The sequence below is a fragment of the Phodopus roborovskii genome, unplaced genomic scaffold, assembly GCF_943737965.1.
Source record: "Phodopus roborovskii unplaced genomic scaffold, PHOROB, whole genome shotgun sequence".
NCBI classification, from domain to species: domain Eukaryota; kingdom Metazoa; phylum Chordata; class Mammalia; order Rodentia; family Cricetidae; genus Phodopus; species Phodopus roborovskii.
This window is the reverse complement of record NW_026126484.1, coordinates 986,185-1,003,100: the sequence shown is the minus strand read 5'-3', so window position 1 is coordinate 1,003,100 and position 16,916 is coordinate 986,185. Positions and strand designations below refer to the sequence as shown.

At 41.6% G+C, this 16,916-nt stretch overlaps 1 protein-coding gene and 1 non-coding gene across 2 annotated transcripts; both read left to right on the top strand.

The window, feature by feature from the left end:
• The first annotated feature begins 1,304 nt into the window (after positions 1–1,304).
• Gpx6 (glutathione peroxidase 6) lies at positions 1,305–10,364 on the top strand. The gene is made up of 5 exons (XM_051194687.1): positions 1,305–1,391; positions 2,151–2,304; positions 7,293–7,410; positions 7,801–7,900; positions 9,655–10,364. The coding sequence occupies exons 1-5, from the start codon at positions 1,305–1,307 to the stop codon at positions 9,859–9,861; spliced, it is 666 nt and encodes a 221-aa protein (XP_051050644.1). The 3' UTR covers positions 9,862–10,364.
• Positions 10,365–14,034: 3,670 nt separating this feature from the next.
• Trnat-cgu (transfer RNA threonine (anticodon CGU)) lies at positions 14,035–14,108 on the top strand. The gene has a single exon. It is a non-coding gene; the product is annotated as a tRNA-Thr (tRNA).
• The last annotated feature ends 2,808 nt before the right edge of the window (positions 14,109–16,916 follow it).

Here is a 16,916-nt window from a genome sequence, read left to right as displayed (position 1 = left end):
AATTACAGGCCAGGCTGAGATACATGCAACCTTGCCTTTAAAAAAACAAAACAAAACAAAAACAAAAAAACCATACCAAACAAAACACAAAACCAAAAAACAAAAACCGGGCTGTAGTGGCACACAGCTTTAACCCAAACACTCAGGAGACAGAGGCAGGTGGATCTCTGTGAGTTTGAGTCCAGCCTGGTCTACAAGAACTAGTTCCAGGACAGCCTCCAAAGCCACAGAGAAAACCTGTCTCAAAAAACCAAAAACCAAAAACTAAACAAAAAACAGTGGCACACATCTTTAATCCCAGCACTTAGGAGGTAGAGGCAGGCATATCTCTGAGTTTGAGGCCAGCCTGGTCCACGAAGTGAGTTCCAGAACAGCCAGGAAGGACAACACAGAGAAACCCTATCTTGAAAAGCCAACCAAACCAACCCAACTAACTAGGGATGGCTAGGTAACTCCACTTGTAAAGGTGCCAGCTTCACAAGTCCAACGACCTTTTGTTAATCTCTGGGGCCCAGTTAAGGTAGAAGAAGAGAACCAGCTGCCCATAGTTGTTCTGTGACCTCCCCATGCAAGCAAAGACACCATATACAAAATACTAACTTAACATTTAAATCTTTACAAATCTTTGCTTTTAAACCTTATGAAAATTCTAAGCTTCATTAATCTTGCTGTAAATTACAAGCTTTGAAGATTGGCTTAGAAAACCACAGCAGCCCATACAGCTGTGTTGTGGGGTTGTACACTGCCTTTGCCTACATGACTCTTTGTCTAAATACCTGCTATACTGACTGCTTTGTTCTCTCTGGTCCTGAAATTCTTTTTGGCAGGCAGTGTAGTCAAGGATCTGGCTTTACCTGCGCAGGACAGAGGTTGCTAAGGGGGAAGCGAACTCCTCAGGCTGTGAGTGCCTGTGTCTCCAGGCTGCATCACTGTTGACAATCTGAGTCAATGCTTTTCAAACTTGAGTTGTCATGCAAACCTTGTGAATATGTTGTGGAAAGGTAGGCTGCATTTCGGTGGCCTGAGTTACTCCTGTTACTTGGAGGGGGAAGATACAGCCTCTCAGGTTCCAGACAGAAAAGTGTCCACCTTCATCTAACTCACCTTCACCTGTCAGAACATGTGCCTACCCACATGTCTCCTGTATCAAGAGAGCAAGGCTGAGCAGAGGAGAGAGAAGGAAAGAGGTGGAGACTGACAGCAGCTCTGTGATTGGCTGTGCATCTCCAAACTGGTGCCTGCTGGGGATACTCAAAAGGGATCACAGTTTCTGAGGTTGGAGACTCAGTGTTCCTTGTGCAGCCATGACCCAGACATTCTGGGCCTCCTGTCTTTTCCCACTGTTTATAGCAGCCTTGGCTCAGGAGCCTCTGAATCCTCAAAAAGCAAAGGTAAGCAACCCCAGGGCATCTGATAAGATTCCAACATCTGATAAGAAAAATGGCTACTAAGAGATTCAGGAGCCTATCCAGTCTTAAAGGGAGAGAGCTGCCTGACCGCCTTTCTTTGTGGACCTCTGTCTCTGGTGCCCTCTGCCTCGGCACTTTTCCCACCTGTTCATTTTAACTTCAAAATAAGAGAAGCTCTTTGAAAACCTCAACGTCGCTTGTGTCTTTAAATGACTTATGTATCTTTTGTCAATTCTGGCTCCCTTCTGTAAAAGGCAAGGGATAAGCTCATCACAGAGCACTAATTCCCAGACTTTAGCTAAACTGAGAACCCACTGGTGACTGGCTCCCACTCCTAGAGCTTTTGATCCAATGTCTTCTTGGGAGCCCAGATATTTCTAAAATGCTCTCATGGTGCTTATGCAAGCTCCTAAGTCTGACCTTTGAGTTTTGACCTCTGTTATTGGGCATGTGAAGGGTAAGGATGCATGTAAAATTCTGATTGGCAGCCGGAAAGTCACAAGTTACCTACTATTAAGTGAGGTCTCAGTCCAGTGGAGCAGGCATCCTCTAGGGACACCCATGTCTGTGTTTGCCACCAATGCCTGCTTGGGTGTGAAGTTCCTCAAACAGAAATTCTTTAGTTCTTAAAATTTCAAGATATTGCATGAAAAATCTTCACGCGATTTGAAAATGCTGACAGGCGTTGGGGATTTTGGTTTATTAGGCCATACCACCGCAGTTACTTGTGTTATATTACAGGTGGATTGTAACAAAGGGGTGACTGGCACCATCTTTGAGTATGGAGCCAAGACCCTGAACGGCAAGGAATATGTTCAGTTCCAGCAGTATGCAGGGAAGCACATCCTCTTTGTCAACGTGGCGTCCTTCTGTGGCCTGACAGCTACTTATCCTGGTAAGAACTCAAGTTTTGATTCTCTCTCAGAACTAGCCTGCTGTAGCTGTACCACCATTTTGTGACTGGAGAAGGTTTCCCTGGAATTGAGGAATGCATAAGCACACTGACTCTATTCCCCTAAATTTTTCCATTCTGCTGCTTTTAATGTCAGGATTATCTCTGTTCTGAGGATCAAGGTTTTCCCTGGGATATATTGGACAGCCACTAAGAACACATCTATGGTTGAACAAGTTGGAATTGCTTGCGCATCTGCCACAGGGAACACAGAGGATTATCAGGAAAGGATAAAGAAGACTCAGGCCATCTGAGCTAGTGTCAGGTAGTTCGGGGAAGGATTTGAGGAACTGGACATTTGCTCTGGATTAAAGGCTGTCAGGAAATGAAGAAGGGGCAATTATGCAATTGGTTATCTTATAAAACGTACATTGTAAGAGAAACAGGAAGGCTGAAGTTGTAAATGGTAAAGCAGTCACAACTATTTATATTGGCAGGGTGACAAATGGTCATTTTGTCATTTAGACTATGTGTGTGTGTGTGTGTGTGTGTGTGTGTGTGTGTGTGTTCAGAGGTGATTGTAGAGCAGTCTTGATTGGTCATGGTTGCATATTCTGATGTTCATGTTCTGTGGAGTTGATTGATAGATCACCAAACACCAAAGCTTTCCTGTGGCTCATAGGCCAGAAAGTAGAATAGTGGAGATGGGTTTGCATTATGGGGAGTCATAATGCAGATTATGTGGCTGGTCACATGGCTCAGTTAGCAGAGTACTTATCTAGCATACACAAAGTTCTGGGTTTGGTCCTCAGCATTCCATGATGTAGTGGTACAAACCTGTCTTCTCAGCACTTGTGAGCTGAAGGCAGGAAGATCTGGAGTTCAAAGTCATTATCCAACACTGAACTACTTCTGAAGATCCCATATCAAAACAAAAACAAGCATCAGGAAGCTAGGGAGATGCCTCAGTGCATAAAGTGCTTGTTGAACACACCCGAAGACCTGTATTCGGTTTCCTAGAACCTACAAAAATTCAAACATGGTAGAGGCACAAGCCTGTAAGCCTAGAATTGAGAGACAAGAGGAGATGAGGCAGGTGGATTCCTCCTGCTGACTGTTCAGCCAGTCTAAGTAAAACAGTGACCCCTGTTCAGTGAGAGATGATCTAAAAAAAAGTACAATGTATGTCATATGCTATAAAGTGGAAAAACATAAGGTGGGTATAAATAGAAGAAAACACCAAACATCTACCCCCTGACTACACACACACACACACACACACACACACACACACACACACACACACACCACTAATACCACCACCACCAATAACAACAGCAATATTAAATAAGACTGCTTTTATCTTTGGGAGACACACCCAAATGACAAAGGAGAATGAAAAATTTTTATTCAAGCTGCTATAATTGGCATGAAGGCTGCTTGGAGCAAGTGGTAGATATAGCAGAATGTTCTATCTCCCTATTGTGTCAATCATGGAAGAATTTTATATTTTTGTTAAACCAAATACGGTCATATTAATTTCTCCATGAACTGTACAAGTAACATATATAATTTTTGACACACTAAGAACATTATTGTTTTAAGAATATCCATGATAACTTCAGAAGGTTTATTGAATCAAATACTACAGATAAGTGGACCAAAATAATACAGAAATAAGTTTTTTTTTTTTTTTTACAAATTCCACATGTTCACACTGCTATCTACTTGACTAATCAAAAATATCAAGTGCTGTTCAAAAGTAATTTTTGAGATAGGTTCTCAGTCTTTAAAACTCATGATCCTTCTGCCTCTGCCTCTCAAATGTTTTGATTATATGTGTGAACAATATTATTACACACCATCAATTTTTTAATGCAACTATAATAATCACAAATTCTAGAATTTTTTGCTTACTACTTAAATTGATGCATACAGCAATGTCTCAGATCTAGGGCGTATGTGTCATCAAATTTTGGTATTTTGAAGTTATTCAGAGGATGATGCTTGACTTAGCCATAGTTATATTAAAATGCTGCTTCCTCAGGAAGGCATTAATAGTATAGCCTGTAATCCCATTTGGTAGGGGGAGGTAGGAAGGTCAGGAGTCCAAGATCATTGTTGCTTGTATATCATGTAGCCTAGGCTGCATGTAGTCCTGTCTTAAGGAAAATTTAAAAAAAAGAATAAAATACCATATGATATAAAACACAGCCAAACAACAGTTTCAGAGTTCAAGAGAAGCTAAAGACTTACTTCAATTTTAGTGGTGAAATTACAGGTGTTTTGTTCTTGTCTTTTTTAAAATTTAGTTTTATGTATTTGGTTGGTTTATATGTATATATGAATGTATGTGTCTATGTATCACAGGCATGCAGTACTCATAAAAGCCAGAAGAAATATTGAATCCTCTGGAACTGGAGTTATAGATGGTTGTGAAATGTAATGTGAGCATTGGGAATTGAAACCACGTCCTCTGGAAGATCAGTCAGTGCTCTTGACCACTATATTTCTGTATCTTTATGTGGAATCAACTTTAAGAAAAATCTGAAAAGTTATATGTTAAATTTTTAGAAAACTCAAGAACCTAAACTTAAGAGCCAAAAATCAGTTTAGAATCAGTTAACAAATGGGGATTTTCTTTCCTTCAAAAAGTTGAAAATATGGTAGATTTGGAAAGTTGTTATAATTTAATTGTAGGGCTAAGAGTATGGCTCAGTGGTAAAATACTTGACTGGCATTAGTATAGGTCTGAGGGAATTTTTAAAATTTAATTTTAATGCATGTGTTTAGTATATAGTATTTCACAACATTCAAAAGATATAAAAGGGTTTAATAGGCATATTGCCCAAATTCCCTTTACTTTAGGGAGTTTGTCATAGTTTGTAGTATATGTTTCCCGAAATCAATCTCTCTTTTTCGTGTGTGTGTGTGTGTGTGTGTGTGTGTGTGTGTGTGTGTGTGTGTATGTAAGAGAGATAGGAATAAATACACACAAATTATTTTTCACCTTGCTCTTTTGCATAATAAAATATCTTGGGTATTGTTCCACTACTGTGGAACAATATTTGTACACTGTAAATATGTATTGCTATCATTGGTTAATAAAGAGATGACTGGTCTATAGTTGGGCAGGAAGAGATTGAGCAGGAAGACCAGATTAGGAAGATGCTGGGAAGAAAAAGGGCAGAGTCAGAGAAGCTGCCAGTCAGACACAGAGAGGAAACAGGAGGTGCAAGATAAGAGAGGTAACATTATGTGGCAGAATGTATATTAATATAAATGGGTTCATTTAAGTTGTAACAGTTAGGTAGTAACAAGCCTGAGCTATTGGCTGATCATTTATAATTAGTAATAAGTCTCTGAATGATTATGTGGTAAGTAGTTGGCAAAACAGAGCTGATCATGAGCCCAGTGGAAAAATTCTACCTTCACCTCACTTTTCTGTGTGTTTAAGACTGGGTATTCAGTAAATAAAGTTGTCTTGAACTTCTGATCCTCCTGATCTGTCTCCCAAATGTTGGGATTATAGGCTTCAACCACTATGCCTGGCTACTTCACTCATTTTGAATTAAACTATGTCATGAGAATTTTAGAAAACACCTCAAATTTTACTCTCAGTGAAAAAGTTGAGAGGGCTCAGAGCTTACCAGAGACCAAAGTTGAAGTTTATTGAGTTTCTGCTACAAAGAGGGAGCTGAAGCTGAGGGACAGGTGAATGTAAGCAGCTACTGAAGAAATTTGTATAAAATGTTGTTATATGAGCTGGAGGTGTAGTTCAGTTTATTGAATACTTGCCTAGCCTGTATGAAACCCTAGGTTCAAACTCCAGCACCACATAAACCAACATGGTGATGCAGTTTTTTTAATACCAGCACTGGGAAGGGGAAGGTGGAGGTGGGAGGGTCAGAAGTTGAAGGTCATCCTTGGCAACACAGTGAGCTGGAAGGCATCCTGATCATGCATGAAATGTATGTCTCAAAAATAAATTTTATATAAAATGTATTAAACATATACTTTCACATAAAATATACAAGAATTAAACTAAAACTTGAAGGTACTCTCATCTAGGAAGAGGCTCTTAGGTGAGTCCCCAACAAGCAGAGATGAGCCTAAATGAGTTTAGTGACTTGTTCTGAGTAGTAACCAAACTGAAAATGACGGTAGAGCAGTGGCAGAAGTCTGAGCAGACACACCAGGCACTCTTAGTATATGAAGAACAGTCTAAACTGTGTGCCAGGGATCCTACTGGGGTGGAAATGGTCTTAGTTTATTGGTATTGAGGTTAGGGTAGAGAATGCTATATAAGTTGGTTCGTATTTCTCTCTCTCTCTCTCTCTCTCTCTCTCTCTCTCTCTCTCTCTCTCTCTCTCTCTCTCCTCTCTGAGAAAGTGTCTCACTAAGTAAACTTGGTGAACCTGGTACTCACTCTACAGGTCAGGCTGACCATTCCTCATCCTCTGCCTCTGTCTCCCAAGTGTTGGGATTATAGGTGAGCACTGCAGCCAGACTCTGGTTTTCTGTTTCCTTCTATTCCTTCTAATGTGTAACAGCAAAGAGTGCTTCTGGGAAAGTGACTGTAGTGTCAGAGCTTGTCATCATGGGACATGGTGGGAGGACAAGAGAGTATGCTAATTTTGTTTGCTTTTTCCTTATAAAACATCCTAATTGGTCCACCACCTAATGAAGAGAATGCACCTTGAGTCTAGCCTCCTTTCAGAATCAAGCAGGATTTTCCATAGGTCTCATCAGTCCATGTCTATTTGCTTTAAACAGACTCTCTGCATGGAAAGTGAAGGGCAATGAAACCTGGGAAACCCTGTGTCACAAAACCAGCAGCCTTTGAGAAGAGTTTCCGGGAACCTGTGTTATAGCTGTTTGCTCTGCCTTTTTAATGTCTGTAGCTATTCATAGTCTTTAGTACATTCATGTGATAAGAGGACAAACCTTGATCAGGAAGCCTACCCATGCTATTCACCCTCTACCTACAGAACTGAACAGACTGCAGGAGGAGCTGAAGCAGTTCAATGTCATTGTGTTGGGCTTTCCTTGCAACCAGTTTGGAAAACAAGAACCTGCAAAAAACTCAGAGATCCTCCTTGGACTCAAGTGAGTGCTATGTGGGGCCCCAGAGATGCCCTTTCCTCGTCTGCTTAGATAGCTTTCCATTCCAGAATCTTCTAGGGTAGTAGATAGAACAATGGGCTGAAGAATGCCATCATGATGCCTTGAATTCCATCTTCAGGGTAAGAATAGGGAAGATCTAAGGAAAAGAAAGACGGGCCTGGAAATCTGACGTCAAAATATCCTGTCCCCAGTGTCTTGGAATTCTCTGATTGCATGAAGCCTCCTACATGGAATCTTGATGCCAGAGGCCCCTCTTCCTCCCCCCTCTCTCTCTGCAGTTCTTTCCATCCCTTTGTGAGGACCATTGGTGGCCATTTCTATCCCTCCTCTATTTAATTTGGATTCTCTTGAGAACACTTTGTTTCACTGCAGGTATGTGCGTCCAGGAGGTGGCTATGTGCCCAATTTCCAGCTTTTTGAGAAAGGGGATGTGAATGGAGAAAATGAACAAAAGATTTTTTCTTTCCTAAAGGTGAGTAAACAAACATGGAATGGATCAGCCAGATAGGATTCTCTGGAAGCAATGGGGCAGGTATCTTTGATAAGATGGGACTCCCTAAGGAGTAAATTCACAGGCATGAGGCATTGGCTTCAAGCAGAGGAAACATACATGATAGCTCTGATGTGGATTAATATCCCCTGCTGAACACTAATGATTTGTGTATTTGATGATCATTAATCAAATCCCTACTTTATTCAAGGAGCTGTGAAATAGAAGTTAACAGTTATTAATAGGTTAGTCTCTTACCTGAAAGATATATTTTAAAGTTGGAGATGACATAGGCATGGCTAAGAGAGAATGTCAAGGGAAAAGAATCACAGAGTGTTATAGCTGCAGAACAGCAAGAAGGACCTTCCCAACAAGGATTACTTAGTCACTTATTCCCAGAGGATGGTTTGCAGAACAAAGCTGTCCCTGTGGATATTTTCACTTACCACAACAGACTGAAACAAAAGATCTACTTATATAAACATAAAAGACAATTGTTTATTCCAACAATAAGTTACGGTCAGGCTACAGCACATGCTTTTTGTAGCACAAAAGATGACAAAACATGGTGGCTCATACCTGTAATGATAGTACTCAGAATGCAGAGGCCAGGGGATGGCTATGAATTCTAGGCTAATGTAGTCTAAATAGTCCTCTCCAAGCAAGCCACAGCTATATAACAAGGCCCTGTCTGAAAACAAACAAGACAGTGATATCCATACAGAGTTGTCTAATACTTCAGAGTCCTATCTGGTGTGGTGACATGCTTGAAATCCCAGCACTTGGGAGGCTGACTTCATAGTCAGCTTGAGTTTCACACTGAGTTTCAGACCAACTTGGGCCTTCAAGTGAAACTAACTAACTAGCTAACTAACTAACTGACTAAATAGATAAATAACGAACTGTGGAACTGGACGACCTGCTCAGCAGTTAAGAGCATGTACTGATCTTCCAGAGCAATTCCAGAACCCACATTATGCAGCCTACAACCACCTCTTCAGCCAGGGATCCAACCGCCTGTTCTGAAATTTGCAGGACCTGTACTCACAGGTGTACACACCCACCTGGAACACACACGTGCACACCCGTGCGCTCACGCACACACGCACCCACACAATTTTGAAATAAGATAAGTCTAAAGAAAAGAAAGTAAATAAATAAAATTTCTTAAGATTTAAATTTAGAGTTACAACATATTTTTAATTTCCTTATTTACAAAATAGCTATTGAACTGCTAGGGTTTATGAAGTCTCAAAGTCTGGGAATTACTGCTCTAAAAACAACCTATTATTTTTCTCCTATGGATACTGAGATCATATAAATAATGACTTACTGAAAGAAATGGATTTTTTTTTAAAGACAGGGTTTCTCTGTGTAACAGCCCTGGCTGTCCTGGCTCTCGCTGTATAGACCAGGCTGACCTTGAACTCAGAGATCCACCTGCCTCTGCCTCCCAAGTGCTAGAATTAAAGGTGTGTGCCATCACGCCCAGCTGAAGGTATTTTTTACTCATCATGATGAAATCTTAAAACTAGAGGAGTGAGTGGCAGGAAAGTGGGGTGCTTTTCACTGACTGTCATACTTTCTACCCTGGTTAGAATGGCAGGTCATTATAATAGAGCTGGAAGCATGTGGAGTTCCAAACATTAAGATTTATAGCAGTGAGCAGAGGAGACTGGACAACACAGAAGCAGAAATGAGATCATCTTTCCATTTTTCATTTATCTCTGTTCCAGAACTCCTGCCCTCCCACCTCTGAACTTTTGGGCTCATCAGAATATCTCTTCTGGAATCCCATGAGGGTCCATGACATCCGCTGGAACTTTGAGAAGTTCCTGGTGGGACCTGATGGAGTCCCTGTCATGCGCTGGTTCCACATGACTCCTGTCAGCACTGTCCAATCAGACATCATGGAGTACCTAAACCAAACTCTTACCCACTAGGATATGCTTTACAAATAATGTCTTTGCCCCATTCCTTCACCAGCCTCCACATGACCAAAGCATGCAGCATTACCTGTGTCCCTACTAGTGCATGTGTGAACAGCTCTGTATGCAGAAGTGTGTACATGCACTGAAAATTAAGTCAAAGAAAATCTATCTACCCAAATATCTGATTCTGCTATATCAAGTTTTCCTAATCTATTCCAAAAGGAAGTCATATTGTAGTGTTGATGATCCAGACTATCCCATCCACCTAAAACAGCAACCCTGCAAAGGTCCTAATCTATCACTGTCCTGGTGGGTTAAAAGAAGTGAAAACGGATAGCAAGATCATCTGAATTCCTTCCCCAGCCTCTTCTCCTCCCAAGCTGGGCATGCTTTGTCAAGCTCTTCTTCTGTCTATCCCCTTTGGTGGCACAGCATTGTACAGCTTTCTTAGGGGATTCTGAAAGCTGAGAGCAGAAACCTCACCTGGCATGAAGGGAGGGGCATCTCCACCCCATTAGGGCGGATGAGACCTTACCAGAGCCTCCTTGGGTGCCTTCCTGTTAGTGCATTCGGGTCTTGGCTCCTGACCACAGATGTCCTTCATATCAAATGATGAACTCTGCTCTCACCCTGACTCTTTGCAACTTTAAATTAATTTCTATTACCACTGTCTCACAAAAACAATAATAATAAAAAAAAAATCAAAGAACCCGCAGCAGTGGACTCTGAGTGATGTTTTTCAGTCCATGTTAGGTGCTTTCTTGACCTCACTACTTATATCTTTAACGTTCTGGTTTTCTCAAAAGTGTTCTAGAATCTTCTTTGGTACTACTAAAAGCATCAGGTGGTACTGCAGACACACTGCTGCTCATATCTAAAGCCCAGACCTATGGGTGTAGCTCAGGCTAGCCTTGATTTTCCAGTCATCCTTTCTGTCTCAGCCTTTCAAGTAGCTAGGAATACAGGTATTGCAGTCACGCCCAGCTCACAGACTTTCTGGAGCCAGGCCTTTCTGTACCTCCTATTTTGATCATTTAGCCAAGCCCTCCAAACCCCTACAAAAGAGGACTTCTTACTTCTGAAAGAATCTCTCTCTCTCCCTTCTCTGTCCCTCCCTCCCTTCCCCCTCTCATTTCTGTTTATAAAATTAATTCTTACTTAAAGTTAAATTTGAATGCACATATTGTCAAATTGTAAAAAAACAACAAAGCCTGATCTTTTTCAGAGGTGCAGCAACCCTAAGAAAATCCCTACTGTCAGTGGTCAGCTGGCTAGTGTACTTTGTTCTATTCAGATGGAAAGCTGAAGTAGGAAAAGTAGCTTTTTTGGTGTCTGTAGTTCTGGCCCTTGATTGTCATAGGGTTATGGTCTCATAACGCTTCTAGTCTTGTCTAGAAGACTACAGCCTTTTGGCTATGGGCTCAACAGTCCAGAGACTACTCCCAGTGTTTAGGGTGGGGGCTTGTTAGTCTGTGATTTGCTTGCTAGTCCAATTGTAATCCTCTGCTCTTATCAGGATCTGGTGGCGGCTTCAGCCAGTATACTCAAGCCTTAGGTATTGGATCCTACAGCTAGTGTTCCAGCTTTTAAGTGGTTTGTCAAGCCCCTTGATTCTTACAGCATAATGTTACAACATCCAGACCTAGAAATTTGGGACACTTGGCTATTCGGGCTTGGAGGCTCTCTGAAACTCTTCCAGCAACCAGGACCTATAGTCTCTCACCTTCGACTCATCACAGCCCATGTGCCTTGTGCCTGAGAAGCTGAGGTTTCAACTCTGCTGCTGCTTTGAAAAATACAGCATCTATGCTTCTGATCAAGAGAAAATAAACTCTGTTCTGGGGAACCCACATTAGTTATTTTTTTGCCTATGTGGTCAAATACAAAAGCAACATAAGGGAGGGAGGACTTGCTTTGGTTTGTAGTCGATCATGAACCCAACAGCTTATGGCGTTTCTCTGGCAGCAAAAGTGTGAGGTAAATGCATACAGCTCAGCAGGACAGGCTGTACCTCATATGGCCTGCCCTGCAGTGACCTACATCCTAAAGGTACCACAACCTACCCCAAAGCCTCCATGATCTGAGCATCATGTGTTCACATGAGTCTGTGCGGAACATTTCACATCCAAACCACAACACAGCCAAAGCCAGGGGAAGCAGAAACAGACATGTCCTTTGCTGAATGAATTATGAGTGTAGGTTTGGGATGTGTGACCAAATGATAATGACCATAGTAATAATGTAAAAAAAAAAAAAAAAGGTATAAAAGGAACAGAAGAAAAAAAATCCATTCATCCCCTCAGCCAATTTCTATGACTGATCTTAGTTCTCAAGGAAAACTATGCAGAAAATCTAGAAAGGGCAAAATTGGCATGCCTGAGGCACTTCAGCATGCTGCAACAGAGAGTTAATACCACTCTCCCAGTTATCACCACGATAAGGATTATTGCTGGAGAATTTTTCTTAAGCCAAAAGTACTCACAGCTTATTGTGTAACCAGATAAGCTGTGATTGCTCATGGACAACCTAATGGGCACAAAATCATTAATGAGAGTCTTCACCCAAAGGACCAGGTTCTGGGACAATGACCCTGCTTAGTCCCCAAAGGGACTCTAGCCAGTTTGAACATGGCAACCACAGCTCTGGAAGGCCTTGCCATTCTCCCTGACTCTTTCTGCCTTGCTAAAAACCCATTAGATTATATTCCTAAAGCTAGCCACCAAGGTCTTTCCCCCTATTTGGCTACTTCTTCCTCCTGAGGCTGACTACCAAGGTCCAGCTATCAAAGTATTGATGTCCAGCAATCAAAAGCCTCTTTTTGGCTGCCCTAATTAACGTTCCCATTTAAATTAAACACCTCATTCTAACATGGGGTTTCGCCTTTCCCCTTCATAAAGTGCCATTTGCCCATTGGCCTATGTCTGTGTTCTTTCTATCCAGAGGCCCCTCACTCCCAATATCCCTTTCCCCCTTCCCCTTCTCCCTCTCTCTCTATCTCCTGTCTTTGTCTTGTATACTCTGCCCCTTGTCCCTCGGGGCAAATAAATCACCTTTGCGCTGAAAGCTCGGTCTCTTCAGTCCCAGGAAGTTCCAGGTTTTCATGTTGCTTTGGGGTCAGAGGCAGAAAGTTGTGTTTTGGGGTTGTTTGTTTATTTTTAAAACAGAGGCTTGCCACATAAACCAGGGTGGTCTCGGGCTCAAGGCAATCCTCCTGCCTCAGCCTTCCCAGGGTTGGAATTACAGGTGTACACCACCACAGGATTTGCTATTTTAATGAGAGTAGCTACAAGACAAAGGCCTGTCCCCACCCCCACCCCAGCCTTTCAACTCTACGCACTGGGAATCCCAGTTCGGCTTGATGTTATAAAGGCCTAAGGGTGAAAGCCTTTTGCACTTAATTCCCACAGTTCGATTTGGAACCTGTTTGCACTTAATGCCACTCTCCTTGTCCTCCCCAGCCCTGAGGAGACTCACGTCTTGCCTGTCCCATGCTTGTGGCCTAGCCGGTTCGTTCCTAGGTTCCCTTTTCTACCCTACGCCATCCCCGTCCCCCAGCAGTCCCAGCACCAGCCAGCTTCCAGCTTGAGCAGGAAACCAAGCCATTTCTCGTTTCCAGTGTCTAGGGTACGGGCTCCAGGCCCCCAACCCCTCGATCCAGAGGCTCTGAATGAGAACGTCTTTATGGTCCTTGAAATCGATCGTATGAGGTTCAAACAAGGCATAAAACTGCAGACACCTTTAGCTAAAGATCGGTCGCCAGTCGTAGCAAATCTGGAAAGCGAGAACGCTGCAAATGGTTTATTTTTTATGCAGCTCTTTGAAGAGGCCAACGACTTGCACAGCACACACCCACGCACAAGTGCTGCGCCTACACATTTACACATATATCTATTTTATCATGGATGGTCTCTGTCACTCCATAGCCGTGTGTGTGTGTGTGTGTGTGTGTGTGTGTGATACCTGTCCTTGTGATAAAAGGAAATTATCTGACTCTGGGACTGACTCGCCTTCGTGTGTGATGCTTTCAATCTGACTGGAGAAAACGCAGTATGTTTTCACAGCTGATTCTTTGATAAGAACAGGCATCACTAGATAGTGTAAGCTTTTTTTTTTTTTTTTAACTTTTCCCACTAAGCAGACATAAAATGGGATAGATTCAACTGTCTTTCATACACACTGCCATGTGGCTCCATGGCTTAGCTGGTTAAAGCGCCTGTCTCGTAAACAGGAGATCCTGGGTTCGACTCCCAGTGGGGCCTTGTATTTTCATACTTTCCTACAAATGCAATTGTTAAAAAGTTACTTACAAGATTGTAGCCTGTCATTGTCCTCATACACAGTTTTTAATGAGGTAATTCAAATTCAAAACTTGGTCCAAGAATAATGCATGGACAAGTCCTTCTTAATTTTTCATAAATTTACATTCAACTCTAGTAAGAGATTTAGGGGCAGTCACAATTAGATGCGTAGATACACAGGATCCAGATCTGATCCAGATCCTAACTGTTTTTAGCTCAATGAGCCATTATAAAGGAAAACTGGAATGTTATACAGAGAGACCGGGACCTCCATCTACCCTGTCCCTTTTTATGTCGTAGAAGAGGAAGCCTAAGGGTTCCAGACACTATGCAGGCCTCAGACCACTTAGGTAAATGGCAGCCCTGTCTTTGTCATTTTGAAGAACACCTAAATTAAGCCTCTCAAGAAATTACCAGATAGACTGAAAATTAAAATTTCCTAGCCCCATGTACACCTGGAGCAAGGATAGCGAAATAGTGAGGAAAGAGCGGATTGGAAGGGCAATTGTTCCAGAACAATCTAAAGCAGCTGAGACCACCCTCAGTGCTTTGTAAAAGGTTCATGGCTCCTCATCTCTTATCTCTCATCCACTAACTTAATAAACATTAACTGTTTTTTGTGTGGCAGGCATATTCACAGAGGAAGTACAGCTGTGAACAAAGCTAACCAAAAACTCTGGGGACTCTTATATGCCAATGTAGGAATGACAGATACACAAAAATGAATATATAGTGTAATAACCACGTCCACTACTGATCAAGTCTGGGGGCAGGGATGAACTAAGGAAAGAATATGGGGCAGGTATTTAGAGAGTATCCTATCAAATAAAATCATTGGCAAATGTTCTTAATATTTTTATATATTTATTTATTTGTATGTGTACGTATGCGTGTATATGGAGGTTGAGGACAACTTGTGGAGGTCAGTTCACTCCTTACCATGTTAGTTCTAGGGACACAGCTATATTGCCAGAGTTGGTGACGGTGCCTATACCCCTTGAGCCATCTCACTGGCCACGGGTTTTTAATTTTTATTTTTTTTAACACTCAATGGAAGCTGTCACAGTATAACCAATATATCACTCTCTAAGTACTATAAGTAGCAACATAAAATGATCAGAAAATTACCTTTAACTGTGTGTGGATCTCACCTCTGATCATTTTGATGGGAACTCAAAGTAGGTCTCAGTCTCTATATCCAACCCTCACCTGCTGTGCAAGGAGGCTGAGGCACCCCTGACAAATTACTTTAGCTCAACAGGCAGCACATGAAGTAGAACTGATGGATGGATACACATGGACGATCTGAAATGGATATCTGACCCATAAACACATGGTCAGTCAACTTCAGAATATGGTGAGATCATTGTTGTAATCTTTAAAATAATTGGTTGTGACAAATGTCCAGCCCCTTTTTATTTTAAATGTATGAATAAACATTCTAAGCATGTTTTCATGAATTGTGTTCCCCTCTCCCAAAAGATATATTAAGTCTTTAACTCCCTGCATCTGTTATTAATGTGACTTTATTTTGAGATAAACTCTTTGCAGAAGTAACTGACTTTTGCTGTTTTGTTTTATTCTGTTTTTGGTTTGGAATAGGGTCTCATGAAGCCTGTGCCTTCACCAGCTGAGTATGTCCTGCTTCATCTAACACAATGTTCTCAACCTTCCTAAGGCTGCAACCCTTAAATACAGTGCCTCATGTTGTGGTTACCTCCAACCATAAAATTACCTTTGCTGCTATTTCATAACTATAATTTTGCTACTGTTATGAATCATAATGTAAATGTTTAGGGAGATAGAGGTTTTACAAAAGAGTTGAAACTCAGAGGTTGAAAACCACCAACCTAGCAGGAAGACCTCTGCTTTGATGGTTATCCTACTGAATTAAGGTGGGGCACAGTCCAGTGACTGGAATTATATAAGTGTAAAGAGGAAGCTTTGGATTCTGGGATAGGCATGTAAGGCGTTTATGAAGACAGAGACACAGATTGCAGAGTCTTGTCACATGCCAAGGTATGCCAAGTAGCACTAATGTCAAATAAACATGTTAGGAGGTCACTGTTTTAGACTAAACTTCTCCAGGTGGTTTCCAATGAACAGACACAAATAAAAAATGGAGTCCCCTGCTGAAGTTTTATGTCACCAAACTAAAACCACCCTGTATACTTGACCTTTGGAGAAATCAGGGTTGGACAGACATCAGCCAAATTCTCTAAAGAGGCCAATTTCAATGGATATAATGATGAATTCCTTTGGCAAGTAAAGGAAAAGTGAGAATATCTGAACTGACTTTAGAAGGCCAGCGTTAACAGACCAGGCAAAGACATTTTTGACAAATTTCAAGCCAGTGTCCTCCATAAGGAGAAAATGTTCTTTGAATTATTAGCACATCAGTTCAGGTGGTGTATGAAGTGAAAACAGCACTTTATGAATGAGCAGGATGCTGTTGGGGTCAGCTCAAAACATCCAAAGTTCAGCATTCAAAGCAAAGGAAACTTGGATTTAAAAATAATTTATTTATTATTTATTTTTGTATGTGTGCATATGTGAACACATGGGTGAGCACCTGGCACCCTCTGGAGGCAAGTATGATGTCTGTTCTGGGAACTGAACTGGGGTCCTCTGCAACGACAGTAGACATCCTTAATTACTAAACTATCTCTCCAGCTCCCCAAAATCAAAATTTTAAAGAAGATTCCATTTTTAAGATTATCAAAGTTATGAAATAATGATAAATTCAAAATATATTTATAGGACACAAAC

Excerpts from the sequence above, each read along its gene's own strand:
- Gpx6 (XM_051194687.1), top strand. The coding sequence starts at position 1,305 with ATGACCCAGACATTCTGGGCCTCCTGTCTTTTCCCACTGTTTATAGCA. Across the intron at positions 1,392-2,150 it reads TGAATCCTCAAAAAGCAAAG|GTGGATTGTAACAAAGGGGT; the intron begins GTAAGCAACCCC and ends GTTATATTACAG. Across the intron at positions 7,411-7,800 it reads GAGATCCTCCTTGGACTCAA|GTATGTGCGTCCAGGAGGTG; the intron begins GTGAGTGCTATG and ends GTTTCACTGCAG.